Genomic DNA, 25,572 nt, shown 5'->3' on the forward strand with positions numbered 1-25,572 from the left:
CAAAAAGGAAAATGAAGGAAGGACACTGAAAGTTTGGAATCAGCTACATAGTACCGCAGACCTTTCTCATTAGGCATGTAACTCACAGGTGGTCATTCTCTACATGTCCAGAAACCAATGGCACTGGAAAAAGAAACTGCCATTTACAAAGGGAAAAAAGGATATATAGGAGCAATGAAAAGGAAAAATATATATTTGTGTATAAAAAAAAAGTGCAGTATTTGTAAAATAGATTTTTATCTCACAAAGAAAAAGGCTGAAAGGAGAAAGCCCTATTGGACTTTGGCGCTGAATTTCAGCAGGGGGCGGGTGGTGGGGGTGGGTGTCTACAAAGTCCTTGAAAAATGTATTGGAAGCTTTTTCCTAGCTAATGCACATCTATATAGGGGGAGAAAAAAGTTCTTTCTTTCTACCCTTCATAGGTTCTTCTAGTTAAACTAGGAATTAAATTGGCATGAGGCTGATCAACAGGAGAAAAATCAAATTTAATTCATACATACAAGAACCCCACATACAAGAAAGATTCCAAGACAGAAAGGTAAAATGAGGTTTATATGCCATACCGAGCTGAGGCATGGGATAGGAGCCTGGGGTTTCCAAGGGGAGGAGGGCAATTCACAGGGCAATAAGAGGTTTGGTAATTAGGTATTTGTTCTGCTATACAGATGGGTCACTCAGATAAAATTTCTCTCATAGTAATGCTTTGGGAAAGACTCTCAATTTACATTCTTCTAGGTGGTTCAGACAGGGGCAAAAAAGTTTCTCTTGAGCCCTCCAGGCCTCAGTTGCCTTCAACTCCAGTAGTCCACATGCCAAAGTGGAACAGTTCGGGGAAACTTGCTCTGAATCCCTTCAGTGTCTTTAATTCCAGAGGAGCTAAGCTGAGCATCTCTGAAGGCTATCTAGGAAACTAGAGTTAGGGGTGAGGGGTGGAATCAGGGGAGAACAAGCATCTTCATTTAATAGCCCCCTGCCTTAAGGGAAAATCTTCAATGTGAGAATTTGAGCATCACATAGTCTAAGCTCCATGTGTTACAGGATAAAAAATACAGGCTCACAGAAATCACATGACTTTTCCTAGAGAGGTGGCTATTAGAAACACAAGCCCTGGAGCCCAGACTACCATTCCGGGCAGTTTCCAGGTAATTATAAGAGGTCCCTTGCAAATAAGTCAACCATGTTCATGTTACTCAGTTTCCATCTGCTCAAAATGATCATACAGTAGCCCTACTGTCTTTGGTCAGGTTCCCAAGAGGTACTGTGTGAGACAAGGATCCTGGTGCAGATGACTAACAGAGGGGATGCCTTCAGCATAGGGGAATAAAGAAAAGCAAGACAGAGCAGGGGAAAGAGACTTTTGAAAATATTGCTTCAGCCTGAACTGCATGGCTGTTAGTACTACCTAAAGGGAGAGGACAGTTTGACCCCTCTGAATCAGTCAGCGGATTAGCTACAGGATCCTAGCCCCTGGAACCCAAATCTCCAGATAGGGCAGCTATAAGCTACGAGGAACCAACACTTACCACCTGGAATCTGCGTGCACCAGCCTGATGAAGGTGGTCTTAGAGGGGTACCAGCAGCATCCACAACACGGTTTGAAAATAACTTACTTGCTAATAAGGCTTATTTCTAAGCAGAACTGAGTAATACAGAAACTCATGTCAATGGCCTCAACAAGCAATACAAACCACTGGATTAACCAACTCTTCCATTCAGACCTAGGTTGGGACCCTCTACTACACTGCATAGGTACAAAGTGATGCGCAGGTACAGATTTTAAGAGACCCCTGAAATGTGGTTTACTTCAATGTATCAATGTATTGAGATATATGTAGGGAATTCATTAAATATCTATTATAAACACCAAACAGGAAATATATAGAACTCATAATTGCAAAAAACCAGATGAGTAATTTGAATGAGGTTAATATTTTGTAGGTAGGACATTAAAGTTTTCCCACTTACAGAACAGATATTTATTAGCTGGCAATATTTAGCTGAATAGATCTCAAAAATATTTATGCAGTTACCAAATCAAAACTTTGTCTGAAGAGTATTGTTGTTAAAGCTCTATTAATATCTTAACAGACATTAGAAATTAACTCACTTACAGTGCTACCTTCATATACATGTTTAACCACAGTTTTGCCTGGGGAAATTGGGAGTGGCAATATCAAAAACCAATTTTCTCTCAGTTAATTACTTTCTAATTAAAAACTCACCTTAATTGAACCACTGTGCTGTTTTACTGTGGGAGTCTGACTGGAACTAAAGATAGATTTTAGACACAAAAAAATACTGCCAAAAAGAAACCCAGATCAAGGGGCTTTCAAAATAAGGATTCTTCAGAAGGATCAAGGTCAGGAAAGATAAGGAAATGTCACTGATTGCAGGGGACTAAGGATACAGAGTAAACTAAATGCAAGGTGTGATCCTGGATTGGATCCTAGAACAGAAAAAGCACAAGTAGAAAAACTGGCAAAATCTCAATAATGTAATTTCATTAGTAGTGTACCAACATTTCTCAGTTCTAATAACTGAACTCAAGTTATAGAATGTGTTGACATTTGAGGAAGTAGGGTGAAGGGTATATAAGAACGGTCTGTGCTCTTTTTGCAACCCTTCTATAAATCTAAGGTTGCTTCCAAGTAAAGCTTTTCTAAGACTAAATTGAAATATTCATAAAACTTCTGTCATAAAAATAATTTTCAAAGTATGAAAAAAATGGAACATCCTTCATTCTTAAAAAAAAATATTTTTAAGTCCACTAAATAAAAAGAGCAAGTTTGCAGTATACTTGGCTACAATAAATACAGACTTGATGAAGGGGAAGGAAGTACACACACACACACACACACACACACACTATCAAAACAAATATCTGGGACTACTAACAAAGACATAGGTATCAGAATTCCATTCCAAATCTAAAGATTAGGCACTCTTTGGAATTTTCCAAAACAAAATTCAAGCTGTTCGAATTTCTGTTTTCATTCCAAATCTGCTCTGTAAACTGTCCTCATTCTTCCCACAAGCCTTTCTACATCTTTCACCAAGATTTAGTATTCCTAAATAATGGTTAAGTTCTTGCAGGCATCGTGCGAAACATTTATAAGCACTCTTACTACATTAACTGTCACTAATAACCCATGGGAGGTATGGACCGGCTTCTCTATATTGAAGAGAGAATGGAGACTTCGGGAAATTCTTTCAGTTGACCATAGTTCTATGCTATTTGAACTGTGGTCTATCTACACTCATCATTCTTATTCCATTATTTATCTCCATTTTCATCTAAAATCCCATTTCCTTTGGGGCTAATGCAATCGGACTCATCACTTATGTTGCCAACAACTTGTATTGACTCCTCTCCCATCCCATGCCTTGCCACCCAGTCTTTAGCTTCTCCACCACCAGCAATCTTTACTTCAACTTTGCTCAACCACAGTCTTCATGACTACACCTAGACCTTTTCATTATCTAAAAATGGTTCTACCTCAGGTATCATCATGTAATGCTCATGACTCTATTCTCAGACCCTCATTTTCTGTCTTTTCACTTGTCCTACTGTTGGACCACCATAGTGTTGACCTCAATAAGACCTATTTCTTGATCCCCTGTATGTTCTCCTAAAGCAGGTTAATTCTATGGATCATCATTTCCTACATTTACAGAAAAGCCAACTCATTTTTCTTCTCACATTCCCTAAAGTATTTATTTCAAACTTGCCCTTCCCCAAGAGCTATGAAACTACCATTTCAACTATCATTTTCAGTAAGCAAATTTCAATTTCCTCTGTAAAAAGAAAACTTTCAATTTCTCGTTTCCCATATTACCAATTTATTTGCACACTAATCTTTCTGTATCAATTCTTGCATCCATCCAAAGATAATTCCATTCATTTATGCTCTGGATCTCCTTTCCTCTCACCTCCTGAAAGGGCATTGCATATCAATTATCCTTTTTCAATTCTGTCTCACTAAATTGTTCTCAGTTGGTTGGGTCTCAATATATAAACATGTTAATCCTTAATGGATTAAAATTAAAAGGAAAAAGCACCTTCCTTCAAACCTATCTCTCCTTTATATACGGCTTCCTTTATTCTCCTTCACAGGTAACCTTTTAAAGAACTCTTTTCTACACCCGTTGCCACTTTGACAGTGCACAGACCACAGTGGATTTCTTTTCCAGTATTTGTTAAATATGTAAGATGTAACAAAATTTCCCAAACAGAGTTTGCTATTCCTGTTTAGAGACAAACTAGGAAACTGAGGTCATTTTCTGAAGGATGGAGCTGGAGCTAGAGATAATACTCACATCCCTAGCTGAGAGTACGAACAAACAAGGTCCAGCCCCAGAGATGGATTCTTTAGGCAGTTCTAGTAACACAGGTATTCAAACATGGCCAAGCTGAAATCCACGATGTTTCCAGGGAGCACTAGCAGAATCACACACAACCTCAGTGACCTGGAACCAGGGTGGCATCTGGTCGAAGAGTGAACAGAGCTGAGATCTTACAGACTTCACTCACATTGTGGGAGTTTCTGTGATGCACTGTATCCACAGAGAGGAATGAAGGAATATACCTTCTCTAAACTGCATGAAGATACCAAATGGGTCAATAGCAGCCCTGACCTGGAAGCCAGGTGAAAGGAATATAGTCAAGTCAGTAGCTTTTAAAATACTGCAAGGGATTCTTCCTAAGTGTTGGATGGGGCCAGAAATTTCCACAAACAAGAAAGTCCGAAGTTTGCTACTATATTTTACACACCTTGACTCCATCCTAGACTGACAAAATACTAATAAAAATAACTACTTTCCACGTTTTCTTGGCAAAACTGAGGTTAAATTTACATACATCAAGTGGAGTGGGATAGTTAACACCATGGAGAGTCAGATTAAATTTAAAATGATTGACTATTCAGAGAATTAAGCGAATATGTACAAGCAGCAAGTTGAAGAGGGTCAGGTTTGAGGCAATTCACCCAGAGAGGAAAAAGCAATTCACCCAGACAGGCAGAGGCATGACGAGATAGAAAATGGATGCTGCAAAGACAGGATCGTCATAGACCCAAACATTCATATTGATCAATAAGCATGATATCAGAAGGTAAAAACTGGAAGCACAGCAATAGCAAGGCAAACATTAATTCTTATTAAGTCAAAAGAAATCATCTCATTTGAATAGTGTATTAGATTTCTGTTTCATGGGTTAAAACCAATAGAACTGTTCCTGGAAACAGTCTGCTTTGGTAACATTTTATCACGACAGCTATGAATTGGTTAAGCATTTTAACAGGTCCACAAGATTCCCTAATTACTTCTCCTGAGACTTCAGATCTCAACATTCTATAAGCACAATTTTACCCATTTCTTCTAAAAGTGTTCTTCTGTTCTTAACCACATTGGAATTCATCTTCCATACCACATGTCAAAGGTCCTGCTAATGTTTATCCCTACACTAAGGTAGTATTTAGTGAAAGATTTCATGATCTTATTCCAGGTCATTATAAACACTCATAGTACACACAAACTGAATCTATCTAGTTCTGTAATTTGTTTTATTCTTAGGTTAGGTTTAGAAAACCTTTATGAGATAAATACCTTGGAAAAAAGAGCTCACAATTAAGTGTATTACTACTTCATATTCAACATGTCCATAAATATGCTAACATTACAGAACAGCTTATCTTTCTTTTGACCATCATTTTTTACTATGTTCTTATACAGTAACCTTTTTTATATATAAATGTGATTGTAGAGAAGTTATATTTTTTGGTTTTCCCACTAGTAAGGTTGGATTTCCACTGTTCTAGCCACAGTATCTTTACTCAATCCCCATTAAAATTAATAGGAATTCAGATGGCTAGCTCATTAAAAGGATGGCAGGCATAAAACAGCATTTATCCAGAGACTGACAAAGAACTCACATATAATGTTCGACCAAATACTCTAACTGAAGCTTATAGCAAGTGTAAACTATCTTAATTTGAAACCAAATTTAAAACTGTCCTAGAGCCGTTATCAAAGAACAAAAAAAGAAGAAACTCATGCATTGCTTTTCTTCCATATACTTTAAGTTTTAGCCGAATAGACAAGAAATGAAATTAACATGCAGAGAGCTGCACAACTAATTTATTTTGAAATATCATCTTGCTGGAACTGTTCAAGCATATACCTAGGCACCTATAATCACAAACAATGGTTATGTGATCTTTTAGATAAGAACACAGCTACTGGTAAAAGTTTTTATTTGCTTTTCAACTTTTCTAAACAAATGGCTATTTCTTCACAAATTACATGAAGGATCGTCAGTGGACTGAAGATACAAAAGCCAACTTTTCTAGAGATGAAACAAGACTGAGAAAAAGCCTTCACAGGTGGAAAAGAACAGACTTGCACACTTCCCCACTGGTGAAAGAGCATGCTTAAACATTATCATAACACTTATTCTTTTTAAAATTCCCCTAACCATTTTTATTGGTTCAGTGAACTCCCACCAGGCAAAATCCAATGCTCCTAAATCATTTATTTTCTCACTTATCTGGATCCAAAGAGAAACAACTAGGCATCGACATCATTCCCCCCTGACAAACACAGCCAATGAATCAACTTGACAGTTGCCTTATACTTCTATACTCTTTTCTTCTTCCTCCTCCTCCAGTTTGGAATATTATTCCGATTGCTTTTAAACCACCTTTCCCTAAATTTTTCAATTTCTACCTAAAGGAAAGGGAAATGGTAACAACTAATAGATCAAAATGAACCATTCCCATGCAACCACTCTCATTTTATCTGGCCAACCCTAAATATACTTTTTAAGTTTTTAAGAAATAAAAAATGCTCATGATAGAAGTAGATTTGTAAAGAATGCTAATACTTGAAATAAGCTAACTGCTAGTAGCAATCTATAGCAGTCAATAAACAGAGAATTAACACAAAAGAGTCTTTGTTGGTTTCTCTTTTCATTCCAATTCCTGGGTAAGATATCACTTACACATCCAACACAATAGGCATTCATTTATATGACTAAAGAAAGAGCTATGTATAAACCCTTAACACGAAGGATTAAGGAGAAAAAAAAAAAATGACAGGGAAAGAAAAAGGATAAACTGTCCTTCACAAGTACCCACAGAGAGGAATAGAGTTAGCAAGATGAACATTCCTCCCACCAGCTGTACCATTTAAGTATCAAACATATTAGGTGGTTATACTTGACTTTTTACTTGATTTTATACTTTTATACTTGACCACATAGGTGGTCACACTTGATTTTATCAGTTCACCTGAGCTCTTCTTTCTTCGTCTGGACCTTAGATTTCAAATACATCTGAATAAAGCCAATAAGGACAAAAAGACATCTCAATATTTAACTGTCCGTGTACTAATTTCTATCATGTCATTGCTTAAACATGTGTTTACCAAGGTAGAAACAAACTCCGCAATACATGCAATATGCACCATGAGGGCACTAGGGAGATGGATATGAATCAAGTTAAATATCCATAGTCCACTGAAATACAGTTCTTAGAAAAAGTTTTTATACCAAAATTCTCATTAAAGAAGTTCTTCTAGTTCTCATAAATCAATAAGTAAAACAGAAATATCAGGGTCACTCATTTAGTCAGTAATGGAGGAGATACTCTGTTTAAGGAAAAAAAAAAAAAAGCAGGGGTCAAATATCTACCGTAAGGGAAGGCCAGTCTAGTGAGGAGCTAACCTTAACTCTAGTCACTGAAATACAAAACGAAAAGAGACCTCTACTAAACACTTTAGTAACAGAAAAATAGAACATATTAATTTGTTTTCTAGGGTTTTTAGAAAAAATCTTTATGGAACTGATCGTGTTTCACCTTCATTTTGACAGCAGAAGATGACATTGTTAAGAAAGTGGAGCCCTTACTGGGTAGGTACATAGAAATTGTGAAAGTAGCTTCTGAGTTCCCTAACTCAGAGGTTATTGTGTTTGGAATGAAATCTCAGATTTGAAAAACATTTAGAACTTTCAAGTACATGGTTTTAACCTTTTTATTTTTTTATTGTAGAATTCTACTCAATATAATAAAGGAGTGAGAAACAAGTTTTTCACAAATATTCTGATTGGACACAAAAAATACGAAGCATTCAACAAACAGAAACTAATGAGAATTCCATAATGTTACTAGACACCAAAATTCATCAACAGAAACTGACAATATTAGTTAAAAGATTTTTTACAGCTAGTTATATATTAGAAATAAACTAAAGAATAAACCTAATAGAAGATGTGCAAGGCCCATAGGGAGAAAAACCATAAATTTTTACGTTTAGGAACTGAAAATCTAAATAGAGATAACATATACAATATTCACAGATGGAAAAACTTAATATCACAAAAGTATCCACTTTGCCTAAATCCGTAAATTCACTGAAATTCCAATCAAGAACCCAACAGGGTTTATAGTGTAACTTAACTGATTCTAAAATTAATATAAAAACACAAAGTCTCAAGAATAGCCAAGACGATTTTGAATCGAGGGAGGGGGTCTTAGATACCAAGGCTTATTATACAGCTGTAGTAATTAAGACAATGGATGTAAGTGAGAGCCAGACAAATAGACAAATGGACAAAATCAAGCCTCCAGAACAAACCCACATATGTGCAAAAACTTGATGTTTACCACTGGAGGTATTACAAATGAAGGATAAGAAGGACTATTAAATCAATGCTGCTAGAAAAACCAGTTATCCATGTAGGGAAAAAAAAAAAAAAACTGGATCCATATCATATAGACATAAAGATACAGAATCCTGAAATACAGAACAGATTTATGATGTCAGGATAGAGAAGGATTTCTTAAATATACAAAAAGCAAAGATCATAAAGAGATGGATAAATTGGACCATAGTGAATTTTCCATTTCTGTAGTCTAATCCATCTACCCCTAAAGAAAGTAAAAAGACAAGACTCAGCCTGGGACAAGATACTTTACAGCTTATAAACAGATACAAACATAAATCCAGATAGGTGACAAATTCTACAACTTAAAAAAAAAAAAAAAGTCAAAAAACCCCAGTTACAAAACAGGCAAAAGATATGAACAAGTAATTTACAAAATAAACCAAAGGGCCAATAAATGTGTGAAGAGATATTCAAAATTCTTATGACCATTAAAAACTGACTTGTTTAAAGTATGAGGTAACCTGTTTACAACTTACAGATTTACACAATTAAAAAGTTTTATAGTACCAATTCAAATTCAGAGACCTACAAATTAACCAAGAGGAATCTTCAAAAATGTCAAATTCATAAAATACAAGGAGAGACTGAGGACTATTTCAGAACAAAGGAAATGTTAAAAATTTGACAGCCGAATGAAACACAGGATTCTACACTACACTCTTCTTCTATAAAGACCATTTTTGGTATTACTGAGGATTAGTTGATAGAAAATGATACTGTTAACTTCCTGACTTAGGTGGTTAGAAGGATGTCCTTATTTGTAGGGACTAATACTAAAGAATACTAAAGAATTAAGAGATTATGGGGCATGGAGTCAGCAACTTACCACCAAATGGTTACGAAAAAAGTTTCTATACATTGGTCATTATTATACAGAAAAAGTTTAACATAGGAATGAAACCATCAGGTTCAGGTTAATGTTCACCTTTGGGAATTAAGGGAAAAAATGGAATGAAGAGTATACAAGGTACTTCAATTATATCTGTGGTGGTGGTTGTTAGATTGTGTTCTATTTTTTGTGTATTTGATTCAACATTACACAGTGAAAACTGTTTCAAAATCAAACTGTGAATACCTTTACTACTACCTACATCTCCCTACATTAGAAGCCAATATATGTGTTAAACAGGTCATCTAAGCTCTTAATACCAGCAGACACCTCAAGCACATACTTAAGGGATAATGATGGCTTTTTATAAATGTGCTCTCTACTACATTAGATAAAGGCTGACAAACATCTTCCCAAGAAACGATTAGGCCATCAATACTCAAACTTAAGTAGTTTGTGCAATCTTAGGGGACCATTTCTTCCATACTTACAAATGATGACAGGAAATCCAGAATTTGAAAACTTTGTCAGAGTAATTTTATCATCATTGGCACTGATTTAATGCCTGTTAATGATCACATCTAGATAGAGGACCATTCTTGCATAGCTTTCATTCTCTCAGAGAGAAGATATCAAAACAAACAAGAAGAGATGAATGCATAAAATTTCTCTTCCTATTCATTTTAAGGTTTTTGTCTAATTTGGAAAACTGGCAATTAAAGCTAATTTCCACCTAGACATAGAATTACAGGTAAAAAGAAATGTGGGATCTTAGAAATCTTAAAGGTTAGGAAAATGCACTTAATAGGCAATTGCTTAAGATAAACCAGTTGAATGCTGCTGTATGGGTTTAATCTAGTGGGAAGACCTATCGGAGTAACAAAGGATAAGTTCTACAAGGGATTTATACACAAGCAGCTGTGAGGCAGGTTTAATGAGTGCTAGGTCTGATAGGACATGGGAAAGGGTCTGAGAAGAGTCATGTCTGGGCCAGGATTTACAGTAATGAATAGCAGTCATGGAAGGGTGGCTGGAAGACCAGTGCATTAGCCCGGGGAAGGGGTAATGAAAGGTTCAACAGAGGACAAACAAAATCAGGGCCTAAGAAGCACAGAAATGAATGGATGTGACCAATGCCTGAAGGGGATCAGAAAAGATTCCCAGATCTCAGTGTGGGCTCCTGAGAGAGAACTAAGCAAGGAGCAGTTTGGTGGGGTATTTTTCGTTTTGTTTAAAAGAACATGACAGAAAGGGGAGGTCAACACAATGGGAACATAGGTCATTACCAACATCAGTACCCCCTACAAAGGCCATTAACTATTCATAGGCAAGACAGCACTGTGAAAATCCCAGAAACCAGGAGTAAAGGTGAAACATGCCCCCAGCTGAAGAGATAGATAAAGACAGTATTAGAATCACATAAACAGGACACCTAAAGGAAACCAAGTTCGTTCCAGTAACTGATCCTAAAGAACTAGAGGTCTATCAACTGGCCAAAAACTGAGAATAATCCTCTGTAAAGAGTTAAGAGTTCTTCAAGGGGCACCTGGGTGGCTTAGTCAGCTGGGCATCTGACTTTTGATGTGGGCCTAGGTCATGACACCAGGGTGGTGGGATTGAACCCCACATTGGACCCAGTGCTAAGCATGGAAGCTGCTTAGGATTTTCTCTGCCTTGTTCACTCTGGCCCTTTCCCCCACATGCTCTCACTCTTAAAAAAAAAAAAAAAAAAAAATTCTACAAAAACAGACAACTAAATGAAATTAGAAGGTATATAAGCAAAATTAGTTCAAAGAACTAAAACCATCAAAAAAAAAAAAAGGCAAAGTCAGTATATTCAAAGGTCAGTCATTTGAAATTATCTACTCAAAGGAGCAAAAAGAAAATAAAAAATACCTATGGGACATCAACAAGAGAAATATCCACTGTGGAAATCTCCAGAGAAAAGAGAAAGGTACAGAAAGTCTCAAGTGATAATGGCTGAAAACTTCCCTAACTTGGGGTGAGAAATAGACATCCAGATTCAAAAGGTCCAAGGACTTCCAAAAAAGTTGAACCCAAAAGGGGCTATGCTGAGACACATTATAATTAAATGGCCAAAAGTAACAAAGAATTTGGAAAGCATGAAGGGACTAGTCACAAATAAGGGAGCCCCTGAGACTATTAGCAGATTACCCTGCAATATATTTATATATATGTACACAAATATATATAAATATATATACATTTATATATAGATTTATATTTATATATAGATTTATATATATAAATAAAGGAGATTATATACATAATACATATATAACACAATGTTAGATGTCAACTATATCTCAATAAAGTTGGAAAAATATCAAAAGAAACTGATGAGGTCAGTTTCTGGTTTCTTGAGGTGTATATCTTTTACAGAGTTTGATTATAGCTGCTCTTCTGAAGACATAGCAAAACATCAGACTACTGGGGAGATGCCAACATAAAAGGGCTCCCATCCCCCATGAGAAATGTGTAGGGAACCAAAGAGGATGAAAAAAAAGCAAGAGGGCCAGAGGCAATACCTTGAAGAAATACAGATCAGAAAAGGAAACCTGGAAACTGGTAAAAACGGGCCAGAGAAGAGGAAAATCCGAAGTAAAGGAGTGTCATGGTAGCTAAAGGAAAAAGTAATGCAGACAGGAGCAAGTGGTCAGCAGTATTACAGGTAAAATCGGACGACTAGGAGGGCACTTACAGTTAGGAGAATAGCAAAAACTACCAATTATTGGTAGCAAGAGCCAAAGTAGTTTATACTTTACAGAGGACAGACTCTGAAGGGAACAAGGCAAAGGACAGGAGTGAGGGGCCAAGAATACATGAGCTTCCCATGGACAAGATGTGGATCCCAGGGAAGCAGCAGCCCTGGGCCATCAGAGAGGTGCTGTGTCCTGAAGGCGACTCCAGCAGAGGAATGGGCTCATGGAAAACTGGGCAGAAGGCCAAAGGAGACATCATCAGTGACAAGGGAATTATAGGTGAAACTGGAGGGCAGGTGGGCACAAAAATGCCACAGGAGAAAACAATCAGCATTTGTAATCTCCTATACCTGTAACAGGCAAAATCATGCCCTAATCTCTGGATCCTACAAATAAGTTCTATTACACGGCAAAGGAGACTTTGCAGATGTAACATTATTTTGAGTTATCTGGGTGAGAACATAATCTAATACATGAGCCCTTAAAAGCAGACAACTCTGTATAGATGGAGACAAGAGGTGACACAGAAGGGAAGTCCTAGAAATTCTAAGCAGGAGATGGATTTGATGTAACGGAGAGATAGAGGCCCACACGAAGGATAGGAAAGAGGCCTCTGGAAGCTAAGGCAGCCCCCAGAGGACGGTCAGCCAAGAAACCAGGACCTCAATCCTACAATAGCAAGGAACTGGATTCTGCCACCATGAACTTGGAAAAGGTTCTTCCCAAAGCATCGGTAAGAGCCCAGCCATCACATACTGATTTTGGCCTTGTGAAACCAGAGAGGGCAGCTGAGCCAACCTGGACTTCTGACCCACAGAACTATGAGACAGCATATTGGCGTCTTAAAGCCACACATCTGTGAAATTGTGTAAATTGTCACAGCAGCAATAAAAACTAACATTACCCAGGGCACCACTGCCAGATTATCAACACCTGAGGCCTGAAGCATCTTCTTATTCCTCCTTTCCTCACCTCCCATCAAGTCCTGGAGGAGACAGATGCAGGCTGGAGAGTAGAGCACGGAAAAGTAAGGTAGGAAAATGGAAGAGACCAACCTTGCTCCCCAACAGCAGCCCGCACTAGAGACTACAAGTGGAGCCAGCCTGAAAAGGGGCAAGAGGGAAACTTCTTCTGGATGAAAATTGTTTGCATTAAACTAGGATTTTTTTCTGTTTAATCTGAAAGCCAACAGAAAGCTCTGGGACCTGCCTGGGATTTCATCTAGGGGAAAGAAAGAATAAGCCAAGGAGACTGGTTTAAAGAGCCAACAGCTAGAATGAACGAGTCACTTTCAGCTTGTACCTACCATGCTGAACTCATTCAAAAACCAGTTAACATAGACCCACAGTGAGTTCAAGAGTGAACACTGAAACTTGATTTCTAGAAATTAAAGTTGTATACACAAGGATGTTAACACAGCTATTTTACAAACCTAGATTCATAGAGAAACCAACATGGGCTTTCAGGTAACAATTCTACTTTTACCAAAAGACAAATGGGAGAAAGAGCTATTAAGTAGTCTAAGTATTCATCACTACTTAAAAAACAAAAACAAAAAACAAACAAACAAAAAAACCCACTAAAACTATTACCTAGAGACCAAGTAAATCCATCTCCAATATAAAAGTAAAATGAGTACAAATATTGAAGTATTACCCTGTACCTCCTCATTAAATAATCAAGTCAGCACACTATCTTAAGAAAAAAAGGCTCTGTAAAAACAGTTTTTACTTCATGTGAAAATTACTTCAATACCTTTGATAAGGTTAAATAAGGCTTTAAAAATTGCACAATGTCAAAACTAAGAATTTAGATGCAAATTTTCAATGGTAGGAAGCCCCTGTAGGTGCAAAGGCCAAGATATTAAGATTATAGATTCGATATGGCTTCTTCAGAAGAATACTCATACTACAGATAGGTAGGTGCAAGTTAAAAAAAAAAAAAAAAAATCAAACCCAACCCTGCATCTAGCATTCTCTACAGACACAGGAACAGCTTTAAATTTGTCAAAAATAAGGTACCCTGAAAAGCCTGAGAAATATCACTCATTACATTTAAAGAAGGGAAAAGACCCTTCTCAGCTTCAGAACCATCAGTGGATTCTACCCCCCCAATGTATTGTGATGTGGCCAAGCAATGAGAAAGGAAAGACAAGAACCCAGTCCTCACTTTAAGATGACCTTAGTTCTGACAAACTCGTTTATTAGCAAATTGGGCAGCCCTGACCCATCAACAATTTCATTTTACTTCTGCTGAGTAAAAGGAGTTTGATTGCAAACGATCTTCTGCCAACAGGGATACCTGTTTAAGATTTAACAAGTGATCAGGCCCAGTTATTAAATATGTATTCTATAAACATTCCAAAGATGTCAATATCCTTCTGCCCTATACATAACTACAAACTGATAGTCTTACACTTCTCCTAAGAATAACTGAAAAACAGTTCAAGTAATCATGTTCAGTACAGAATGCCACTGACTATATTCAGTACTTTCTAGGTAGTTGTACTTTTAATGGCTTATGGTGATAAAATGTGGCCTTGTAAACATCTAACATCAATAGCCTACTCAGTCTGCTTACTCAGATGGCACCAGCAATTATGATCAAAAAGAAAAATTTCTTCAAAGTAGTCACAAGGAAATGAAAAAAAGTACCATTCTAGAATCTCATAGGTAATTTATTTATATGCATGGTTCCACATACACTACATGGGATGAAGGAGTAGCTAAGGGCACTTTATTATCTTGAGTCCTCAAAGGTAATATTGAAGAGAACTACCTTTATACAAGCCTCATTAACAGAGGCAAAGGCTAGGGGAAAAAAAAAAAAAAGTGCCTGCTTTGGCAACACATGTCCTAAATCTGGAAAAAAAAAATGTTTTTCAAAGCTGAAATTATATCAATTCATGGGAACAAAAGACTTAATAAGGAGTTATACATGTGTAGTTAATTAAAACCAAAATTAGCACTTCACCAAGAGCTCACATAACAGGAAATAATGTCCCAAGCCTACGGTTCATGTAAAACAATACTAACAAAACGTATGTTCAGTGATGAAAAGTTAGTAATCACTAACACTGTAATTCTTCATTTATGGAGACACAAACCAGGCATGCTCTCTTTCTGGGGTCTTCTGAAGCTCCATGTATAATGCTGGACACAAATACTTGATGAATAGAAAATAAGGCAGTATAATAGTAAATATTTTGTTGATTCTAGTTGAGTAATAAAGAGGACCAACTATTAACTTTCTCAAATTTCAAACACATCTTACACTCTAAAGTAAATAAGTACATTTCCCTAAGAAGTAACAAGACTGTCAAAACCAGTAAGTGAAATAAATATAAAATAAACCCAGACTGGGAGGGTGCCTGGGTGGCTCAGTGGGTTAAGCATCCAACCCCCCCACTTTTTTTTTTAAGTTTTACTCATTTATTGGGGGGGGAGGGGCAAAAAGAGAGAGAGGGAGAGAAAATCTCAAGTAAGCTCCACACTCAGCACAGAGCACAACATGAGGCTCTATCTAATGACCACAAGATCACAACCTGAGCTGATATCAAGAGTTGGCCACTTAACGCCACCCTGGTGCCCTTAAGTGTCCAAATCTTAATTTTGGCTCAGGTCATGATCTCATGATTCATGAGTTTGAGCCCCGTGTTGAGCTCTGTGCTGACAGCAAAGTGTCTGCTTGGGTTTCTCTCTCCCTCTCCCTCTGAGCCAACCCACCCTCCCCCCACCTCCCACCCCTGCTCACTCACAACTCGCTTGCTCTTTCTCTTTCAAAATAAATGTGAATAGGTGCACCTGGGGGTCAGTCAGTTAAGCGTCCAGCTTCAGCTTGGGTCACATTCTCATAGTTGGGGAGTTCAGCTAAGTCCTCTAAGTCCATCTTCTCTACTAAATTTCCCTAAGCTGCTGCAATAACCTTTCCACTCTGGCTTCCCCTAAAGCTAATGAGATATCTCAAAAATTAATTTCTTCCCACTCTGAACTTCTGAAGAACTTAACCATTAACTACCACCTTTTGGCAATTCTTACTTAATTTTTCCAATGTTTGCTTTGAACCCTAGGAAATAAGCAACTTGAGGGTAAGAACTATATATGTAACTATTTAGATGCAATTGGCATTCATTTTGTGATAAACAATTATGAACATGGTTAATATAGCAAGCTAAATTAATTTGACCAACAACCCACTTAAAAGTTATAAGCAGAGTCACTGCTTTGTGGAACCAACTTGAAGGCAGCTTCTAAATACCAGTGTGTGTCTCCAGAAAAGGCACACCCCAAAATAAGTTTTAGTCTCCTCAGATATCAATGCTCTAAGACTATATGAACCTGGTTATCCTGAGAACTAAGAAAGGAATCAAACAAACAAAAACAAAATAAACACACCTAACAACATACACAGCACCGTGACCATCATTCTAAAATGCAAATGAACCCAGACAGACCACTTAGATAATCTTTGAGATTCAAAATATATCACTGGATACTTTAGTAAAATACATAAAAACAGAAAACCTCTTAAAAAAAAAAAAAAAAACAACTACTGTGCTAATTTTTCTCTGGTTCTTATTTTTTGTAATCCTGGAGCTCTGAACACCTCATGTGCCATCTTCAATGACATCAGAAATCACCCTATGGAACAGGGGTCTTAAGTGTTATTGTTCTATTAATATGATTAGAAGCTAAGGTTTTAACGTCAACCATTTTATGAAAAACCACAATTCTTACCATCATCTTTTCGAAGAGTTTTAAGACTTCACTCTCTGACAGTGGCTTTGGAATGTTTTCCATCATCTCTGAAGAACAATCATTGCTTGCAAATGCAGTCTTCAGGTTGGAAAGTGGAGGTCTCTCCTTTTTGCTTCCTGGAATTCGTATGCTGGCAAATTTGTCCAGCTACAAAGGTAAAAAGTAGCATGTTATGTTAGTATTTCCTTCAACAATATTTATCTAATTACCAAAATAAGAAAACCCACACGGTGGATCACATTATCACTATGATTTCATCCCAAGGCATTCAACACTAGAATCTTCAAAATTTTTTTACAAAAACAGAAATATGAAAATTTTTCAGTAACCATCCTGTCTAAAGGCAGAAGAGAAATCAGACAACCTCCAAAGATTCCTTGTAATCTTAAATTATAGACTTAAGATTGTAACGACAAGTGAACTTTGCTTTACGGATTAACAAACTAAGCAGTTTAAAAAGGTAACTGGACTAATTTAGTGGTTGGCAATCAAACTAATATTTAGTATCCTAGTCCTCAGCCCCCTTGTCCAGTACCCTTTTTCATAGTGCATGCCACACTCCTGAAAAAACAAAACGTGATTTAGGAATTCTAAGAGTTGAATTCTACTTATATCTCCAGAGCTAGTTGTTCTGGTAAATACCACATTTCTCCTCATTCAGGCTGGTCTGTATTTGAATTTCATGAACAACTATAAAGTACGATGGCTGAAGCCTCAGGAAATAAAGCTGGGTTTTTGTGGTAATGGGATTTCTTCTATTAGATCAAATAGTTCACTGATATTTGAAAGTGTATAGACATTAATTTATAAACCTAATTCCATATTCATTGAATATCGCTTGATTTCACAAATTCTATTCATCACATAAAACCCACAAAGTTTCAAGTGGTAACAGTCAAAAACGCAAAATGTCTTAAAGAGGCTAATAGAAGTAAGTATACTCAAAAAACAATGGTTCTGTGAATTGTTCAATGTAACTATACGTTACACTGTTCTTACCATAATGTAGGTAATATACAGACGTATGCTCTTCAGGGCAGCCACTAGCCATTTGTGGTTATTTAAATGTAAATTAGAATTTCAGTTCCTTAAAAGCCTAAATGTCCATCAACTGATGAATGGATAAAGAAGATGTGGTTTATATATACAATGGAATACTACTTGGCAATGAGAAGGAATGAAATCCTGCCATTTGCAGCAACGTGGATAGAACTGGAACGTATTATGCTAAGTGAAATAAGCCAGTCATAGAAAGATCATATATTTTGACTTCTATGTGGATCTTGAGAAACTTAACAGAGACCATGGGGGAAGGGAAAGGGGAAAAAAACTAAATAGTTACAAACAGAGAGGTAGGGAGGCAAACCATAAGAGACTCTTAAATACAGAAAATAAACTGAGGGCTGATGCGGGGTGGGGGAGAGGGGAAAGTGGGTGATGGGCAGCGAGGAGGGCACTTGTTGGGATGAGCACTGGGTATTGTATGGAAGTCAATTTGACAATAAATTGTATATAAAAAAAAAAAGTTCAGTTCCTTAGTTACACTAGCCTCATATCAAAAGCCACATGTGGCTAGTCAAAGTACATATATAACATTTCTACTATCACAGAATGTTCTATTGGATAGCACTAGGATTTCATTAAGACGCGAAGATAGCAATGTTTATCTTTCAAAATAAATCTTTAAATTCTCTGAGAGTAAAGCCTAAGAAATATGCCATGTACTGCATTCACACACGGTCCACCTAACATGACCTAATCATTAAAGTACTAAGAATATGACAGCTTCCAGTAGCATTTAGAAAGTCACAAAACACTACCACTACTCTCATCCTAACAACAAAAACAAGCCAGAAAACTTCCAAAATTATAGTTGTTGTTTTCAACCCATCAGGGAGCGGAGGACACTATGAAACCTGGAAGAACTATCACAAAGTGACAAGCTGCTTTTATCCCTGACAAACAGCTACAGACTAAGAAGTTCAACAAGGGCAAAGAAAAAACAGCCTAATTTTTAACGCACTATTGGCAGCCACATGGGTGCCGGCATGAGAAACATTACTAGAATTCCAAGGAGACTAATCAAGGAACAAGTCTCCACCCACCTACCTACACTTTCCCTCAGGTCTTCAACTGCTTGGGGTAGGACGCCAATGGCTGGAGGGAAGGCAAGGTGTCCTGAGCCATGTAATGTCTGGGGAGGCCTCTTCCCATGCAAAGCCACTGCCCTCCCAAACACTCTGACCTAGGTAAAAGACAGCCACCTGGGTGGCTCAGTTGGTTAAGCATCTGACTTCAGCTCAGGTCATGATTTCTCAGTTCGTAAGTTCGAGCCCCGCATCAGGCTCTGTGCTGACAGCTCAGAGCCTGGAGCCTGCTTCAGATTCTCTGTCTCCCTCTCTCTCCCTGTCCCTCCTCCGCTTGTGCTCTCTCCCTCTCCCTCAAAAGCAAATAAACAAACGTTTAAAAAAAAAAAAAAAAGACGGGAAAGAAATCCCAAAGACACAATCTGGACCTTCAGAGAATAAATGACAGTGGCCACCCGATGGTTGGCTGGGGACAGATACCAGATCAAAGAGACTTCTTGAAGAAACAGAGCCAGAAGTGCAACTGCAAACACAAAGAACTCTGCACTAATTCTGAAAAGGGCATCAGAACTTTAAAACAGAGTTATCCCAGTCTTGAAAGCTAGTAGTTCAGTTGTAAAGCCAAAAGTAGAACGCCAGAATCTCCTTAGTGCTAAGAAACTTTTGAAGCCCCAGAAGACACTAATCAAACTAAAGCAGCACCTTTGGCAAGCCCATCTCCACCAGAGAGCATAATCGACTCAGCTCCAATTCTAGCAGCCTGAAAAAAGGGCACATTCTTTCTTAGAAGTATTATTTACTTTAATTTCCACACTATTTAAGTCAAATGTCCACCGTATATTCACATACTGCTACATACACAAAGGACCAAGGAAATGCCACGCACAAAGAGAAGCAGACCTAGAGGTAGCCTGGATGATGGAATTATCAGACGGACCATTCAGAAGGATGTTTGTAAAAATGCTGAAGAATATAATGAAGAGTGAACACAACATAGGACATGGGGAATTTCAGCAACAAAGTCATGGAAACTATTTTAAGAACCACACTAGAAATTTCATACATATATCGGGGCACCTGGGTGGCTCAGTTGGTTGAGAGTCTGACTTCGACTAAGGTCATGATCTCATGGTTCGTGAGTTCGAGCCCCGCATCGGGCTCTGTGCTGACAGCTCAGAGCCTGGAGCTTGCTTCAGATTCTGTGTCTCCTTCTCTTTGTGCCCTCTCCCCCTCATGCTCTTTCTCATTCTCAAAAAATATTAAGAGAAAAAGAAATTTCAAATGTATCAAAAAAATGAAAAATTCATTAGCTGAGCTTCAGAGTCACCTGAATATTGCTGAGAAAAGAACTGGGAAACCTAAACCCAGATCGACAAAAAGCATGCAAACTGAAACACAAAGAAAAAAGGGAAAGAATAAAGAAGAGAGAAACCAAGAGCTGTGATATAATATGAAGTGCTATAATACAAGTATAATTGAGGACCAGAAAATGGTACAGAAGACCTATTTGAGTAGATAATGATAACTGATTTTTAAGAAATCAACTCACAGAGGGGCGCCTGGGTGGTTCAGCTGGTTAAGCTTCCAACTCTTCTTTTTAATGTTCGTTTATTTTTGAGAGAGAAACAGAGTGCGAGCAAGGTAGGGAGACGTAGAATCCAAAGCAGGCTCCAGGCTCTGAGCTGTCAGCACAGCTGACAGCCCCCGATGTGGGGCCCAAACCCATGAACAATGAGATCATGACCTGAGCCAAAGTCGGACACTTAACTGACTGAGACACCCAGGCGCCCCTAGGCCTCCAACTCTTGATTTCGGCTCAGCTCATGATCTCCCAGTTCATGAGTTCGAGCCACGCATCTTGGGATTCACTCTCTCTCTCTCTCTCTCTCCCTGTCCCTCCCCTGCTGCCTGCCTCTCTCTCACAAATAAATTAATTAAAAATAAGTCAATTCACAGATGGATACAAGCACAAACTAAGAATACCAAAACAAGCCCACACCTAGGCAGCTCATAGTCAAACTGCTAAAAATTAAAAGTGAAGGGCAAACCATAAAAGCACAGCCAGAGATCTGAAGACACATTATGTACAAGTTAAAAATGACACAAATTACTAATTTTTCACCAGACACTACAGCAGCAGAAGACAATAGAGTAGTATCTTTACAGTTTAGTACTTGGAGAAAACGACGGTCATCCAGAGATTCTACATCTAGCAAAAATACCTTTCGAAAATAGAAGCAGAATAAAGACATTTCAGACAGAGAAAACCTGAGAGAATCTGTCTCCAACAGACCTGTACTACAAGAAGTGTCAAAAGAAGTTTTTCAGGCTAAAAGAATGATAACGAGATACAATCTCAAGTTGTAAAATGAAACGAAGAACAGAGATGTTACTCTATTAGATGTTTATAATACAAAAGAAAAAAAAGCTATGTACAATTTAAACTGAGTAACAATCAAGTGGCAGAGACAAGCATATAAAGAGGTAATTACATATGGATATAAAAAAACGCAGCAAGATATGTGCAATGAACCATGGTAGCCAAGACAAGGGGCATCAACTCAACATGAACACTCCCTTACTTTGGCAAAACCCAGAAATATACCATTGTCTCCACATGCTCAGAGGTTCAAAAGTTAGTGTCCCTGTGTACCTGAGCACCCTAATTCTTGATACTTGTTTTAAAAAATGAGGAGACACCAAAAACAGTAAGAAATGGGACTGATTCCTCCACCCGGCTTCTGAATCACTACTTCATTGCAGTAACTTCTCTACAGGGAATATCAATTCCTGAGCATAAAACCTGTGCTGACTCCACACACTACATACACAAGAAAGTAACTTCATTAATATGCTAAACTTATAATGAAGTGAAATTGAGCAAAACATCATTAATGTGACATCAATATTATAAATGTAAACATGTCGATGAGTGGGAAGAGTAAGCTTAAGCAATTCACAAGCTAATTTGTGAATATATAACCTAATGGTTTCCATCAGCGATAGCTACCCCAAAATTTTCATTTTTGCCAAAAAAAACTACAATTTTCTAAATAAGATTCTCTCAAAGTCACTGAACACCTTCCATATTTTATGCACTGTGTTAAGAGCTTGAAAGGCAGCATCAGGTTGAATGCATTTGTTTAATTCTTAAAATAAGGAAACTGTCTATGTAAAAGGACGAGCTCCAGAACACTTTTACAGGTAACAATTTCCTAATATTTAACTTCTAAAACAGTATAAACAAACAAAAAAATCCATTAGGTTTTTAGAAGGAGAACTGCATTTATATCAATAAACAATATCGTAATTTGTACAACAACAACAAAATAGAATTAGCACACCTCCCCCATATGCTTCGCACCTAAACTCTAGGGGAAAGTTGGATTTTATTCAACTGGAAAGCAATTTCACACATTCCCACTAGGATAGCTACAGGCAAGGTACGAAAAATAAGTATATCCCTCCTTTTAGCTTCCAAGTCGACAGAGGTCCGAATACAAACAGGAGATACTTAAGGATCAATGTTGCTTAATTTCAACACTTTTATTTATTTTCCTGATTGAAAAGGATGAAACAAAGGCGTGCCTGGGTGGCATCCAACTTTGGTTCAGGTCACAATCTCACAGTTTGTGAGTTCGAGCCCCGCGTTGGGCTTTGTGCTGACAGCTCAGAGCCTGGAGCCTGCTTCGGATTCTGTGTCTCCCTATGTCTCTGCTCCTCCCGTTTTCCTCCTTCCTTTCTTGTTTGTTTTCCTCCTTCCTTTCTTGTTTGTTTTCCTCCTTCCTTTCTTGTTTGTTTTCCTCCTTCCTTTCTTGTTTGTTTTCCTTCCTTTCTTGTTTGATTTCCTTCCTTTCTTGTTTGATTTCCTTCCTTTCTTGTTTTCCTCCTTCCTTTCTTGTTTTCCTCCTTCCTCTCTTTCAAAAATACATAAGCATTAAAAAAAAAAAAGTACAAAATAAGAGTCATAGGAGTAAAATACATACGACCCTCCTATGTTACAACAGCAAATTAAATTTGTTGAATACCTCAGGCTTAATTAAAAGCATTCCCAGGTATGGATGCTCTATCAAGCACTACAGGTAGATTCCACATCATCTGGGCACTACTGACAAAGCTAGGTGCAAAATGAACTTTACTATCAAATCATTTAAACATTCTATTGTTTTGTTTTGTTTTGAGAGATAATGCTATGATTCCACTCATAAATGGGGGGGGGGGGTAAAAATCCCCCTCCTAATTTATCTTTTATAGAATTGCTCATCCAATTTGCTTGAAGGAAGGCACAGTGAAACATGAGCAAAATTTTAAAATACCTTGGTCTGTAAATGCACAGTACAAATCCCCATTACACTGACTATAAGTTGGTTATTCTGTATTTGGCAATGGGACTGGGAGTATGTTCCCAAGTTGTGCACCTGCACAGCTACTGTTCATTTTCCGTGAAATTCTCCTGAAGCTGAACTAGAAACACAACCCAAGGAGGTGAACGGTGCCAATGACTTGCCTTTGTTGAAGAATTGGTTGAACACACAGAAGACTGAGAGAATTTTATTTTAATGCTATTTAAAGGTAGTACACCACACTTAATTAATATGGCTTCAGCTGTGTCTGGGGTGTACAGAGTTTTATAAATTAATATCACTTATCTTCACGGGAAGTTAAATGAGCACCCTGCTGAGTATTATCTCACACTGATAATCAGTAATTACAGTTTAAATAAAATTAATTAAACGAAAAACAGGCTCTAAAAAACTATCTGGATTTTAAGCTATAGTTTAACACTGTAATAGTGACAAAGTTCTATTACAGTGGTTTAAATACTGACAGCAGTGACTTTTTTTTAATTTAAAACAAAAGGAAGATATTGTAATTATTAGTCATTTTAAATTTGAAAAGCCTGAAAAAGTATGTATGATCATAAACACACTTCCTTAGAACCTACAAGGGACTACATATTTTCATGGAATCCAAGAGAATCAAGCAAATAAAAGTTCATCGTAATTTTAAGTCAATTCTAGGTGAATGCACCGCCAAAATCTAGAAAAAAAAAGATTATTTAAAATTATCTACCAGTTTTCACACAATCTTGTGCCATATTTAAGAAGAAAAAAACCTAACAGCTAAAACAGCTTGGCTTTTTCATTAACTTTATTAGTAAATAGGCAACTAGCTTACTAAAAAAGCTCCAGCATCTGACTTCTGAATCCTGCCCAACCACCTGTTTGCTCTGTCACCCTAACCGAGCTATTTAAACCTTTCAAGATCGTACCTATCACAGTGAGTTGTTCATAGGAAATGAAAATGCTTCTCACCTTTCAGTTTTGGGTTAAAAGTCCTGAAAAGCTGTAGCTGACAGCTCTAAAGCAACACATGTATCTTCACAACCCCCTTCATTCTCTATCACCACACATAGTTCATTCTCTTTACATGTCCTTTCATAAGACTTAGGAAAACCTACAATTTTTTCATTTGTTTTGAAAATGTTGACTGTCTCTTGCCCACTGAAATATAAGTGCCACGCTAAATGAACCATCAGCTGTCTTAGTCACTGTAGTAGGGAAATGATCCTGACTCGATTGGCCAATAGGATACTGCAGAAATGACGGAGTGTGGTTTCCAAGACTAGATCATAAAAGATGTTACAGCTTTTGTCTTGCTCCCGCTTGGATCACTCAGTCTTGGGTATGCCAGGAAGACACTCAACACCTAGCGGGAGGTCCACGTGTCAAAGAACTGAGCTGAAGAAACTGAAGAGGCATAGAGGCCTCGTGTCAACAGCAATGTGTGTGTGTCGTCTTGGAAGCCCATTCGAGCTTTCAGATGACTTATTACATAGCAACAGAGCACTAACAGCTCCTCATAGAGTAATACTTGTAAATAGCTCTAGCCAACATCTTCACTACAACCTCCTAAGACCCCCAAGCCAAAACCAGCTAGCTAATCAACCAAATTCCTGCCCCCAGAAGAAGTGTGAGATACTAATCGTTTGCTGTTTTAAGTCACTAAGTTTTGGGGTAATTTGTGAGCATAGCAACAGGTAACGGTTACAGTCACCATATATGTTCAGCCTACAGCACAGAGTATAGCAGATAGCTAGCAATCAACTAATCCATGAAGGTATGAATAACTGAATAAACAATTACTGGATAAAATACATAAAATGCAGTACGTCTCTCAAGAGGTTTACCACTTGAAGAAAAAACATGATAGAAAACTTATTATAAATAAAGATAAAATACATAGGTGCCCCCAAGAAAAATCATAAGCCAAGTACATCAGCGACAGATAGGAACAAGTGATTAATCCTAGGGTGAGGGAACTTCAAAGGAGGCTTGGAAAGAGAATACATCAGGGAGTCCTGTGCAGCTGATGGGAGAATTACAGAAGATGGTACACGTGGGCAGCCCAACAGTATGCCTGCCTAGTCCATGGTCTTCACTAAAACGCTGGG

General features: G+C 37.6%; 1 protein-coding gene across 1 annotated transcript in view; it reads right to left on the bottom strand.

Annotated features, from left to right (window-relative positions):
- DIAPH3 (diaphanous related formin 3) overlaps positions 1-25,572 on the bottom strand; it is a 503,867-nt gene that overhangs the window by 439,754 nt on the left and 38,541 nt on the right. The window contains exon 3 of the mRNA XM_015536788.2: positions 17,011-17,178. Coding sequence (XP_015392274.2) covers positions 17,011-17,178 — 168 coding nt within the window. The remainder of the gene's footprint in view (positions 1-17,010; positions 17,179-25,572) is intronic.

This window comes from Panthera tigris, chromosome A1, assembly GCF_018350195.1.
Source record: "Panthera tigris isolate Pti1 chromosome A1, P.tigris_Pti1_mat1.1, whole genome shotgun sequence".
In the NCBI taxonomy this organism is placed as follows: domain Eukaryota; kingdom Metazoa; phylum Chordata; class Mammalia; order Carnivora; family Felidae; genus Panthera; species Panthera tigris.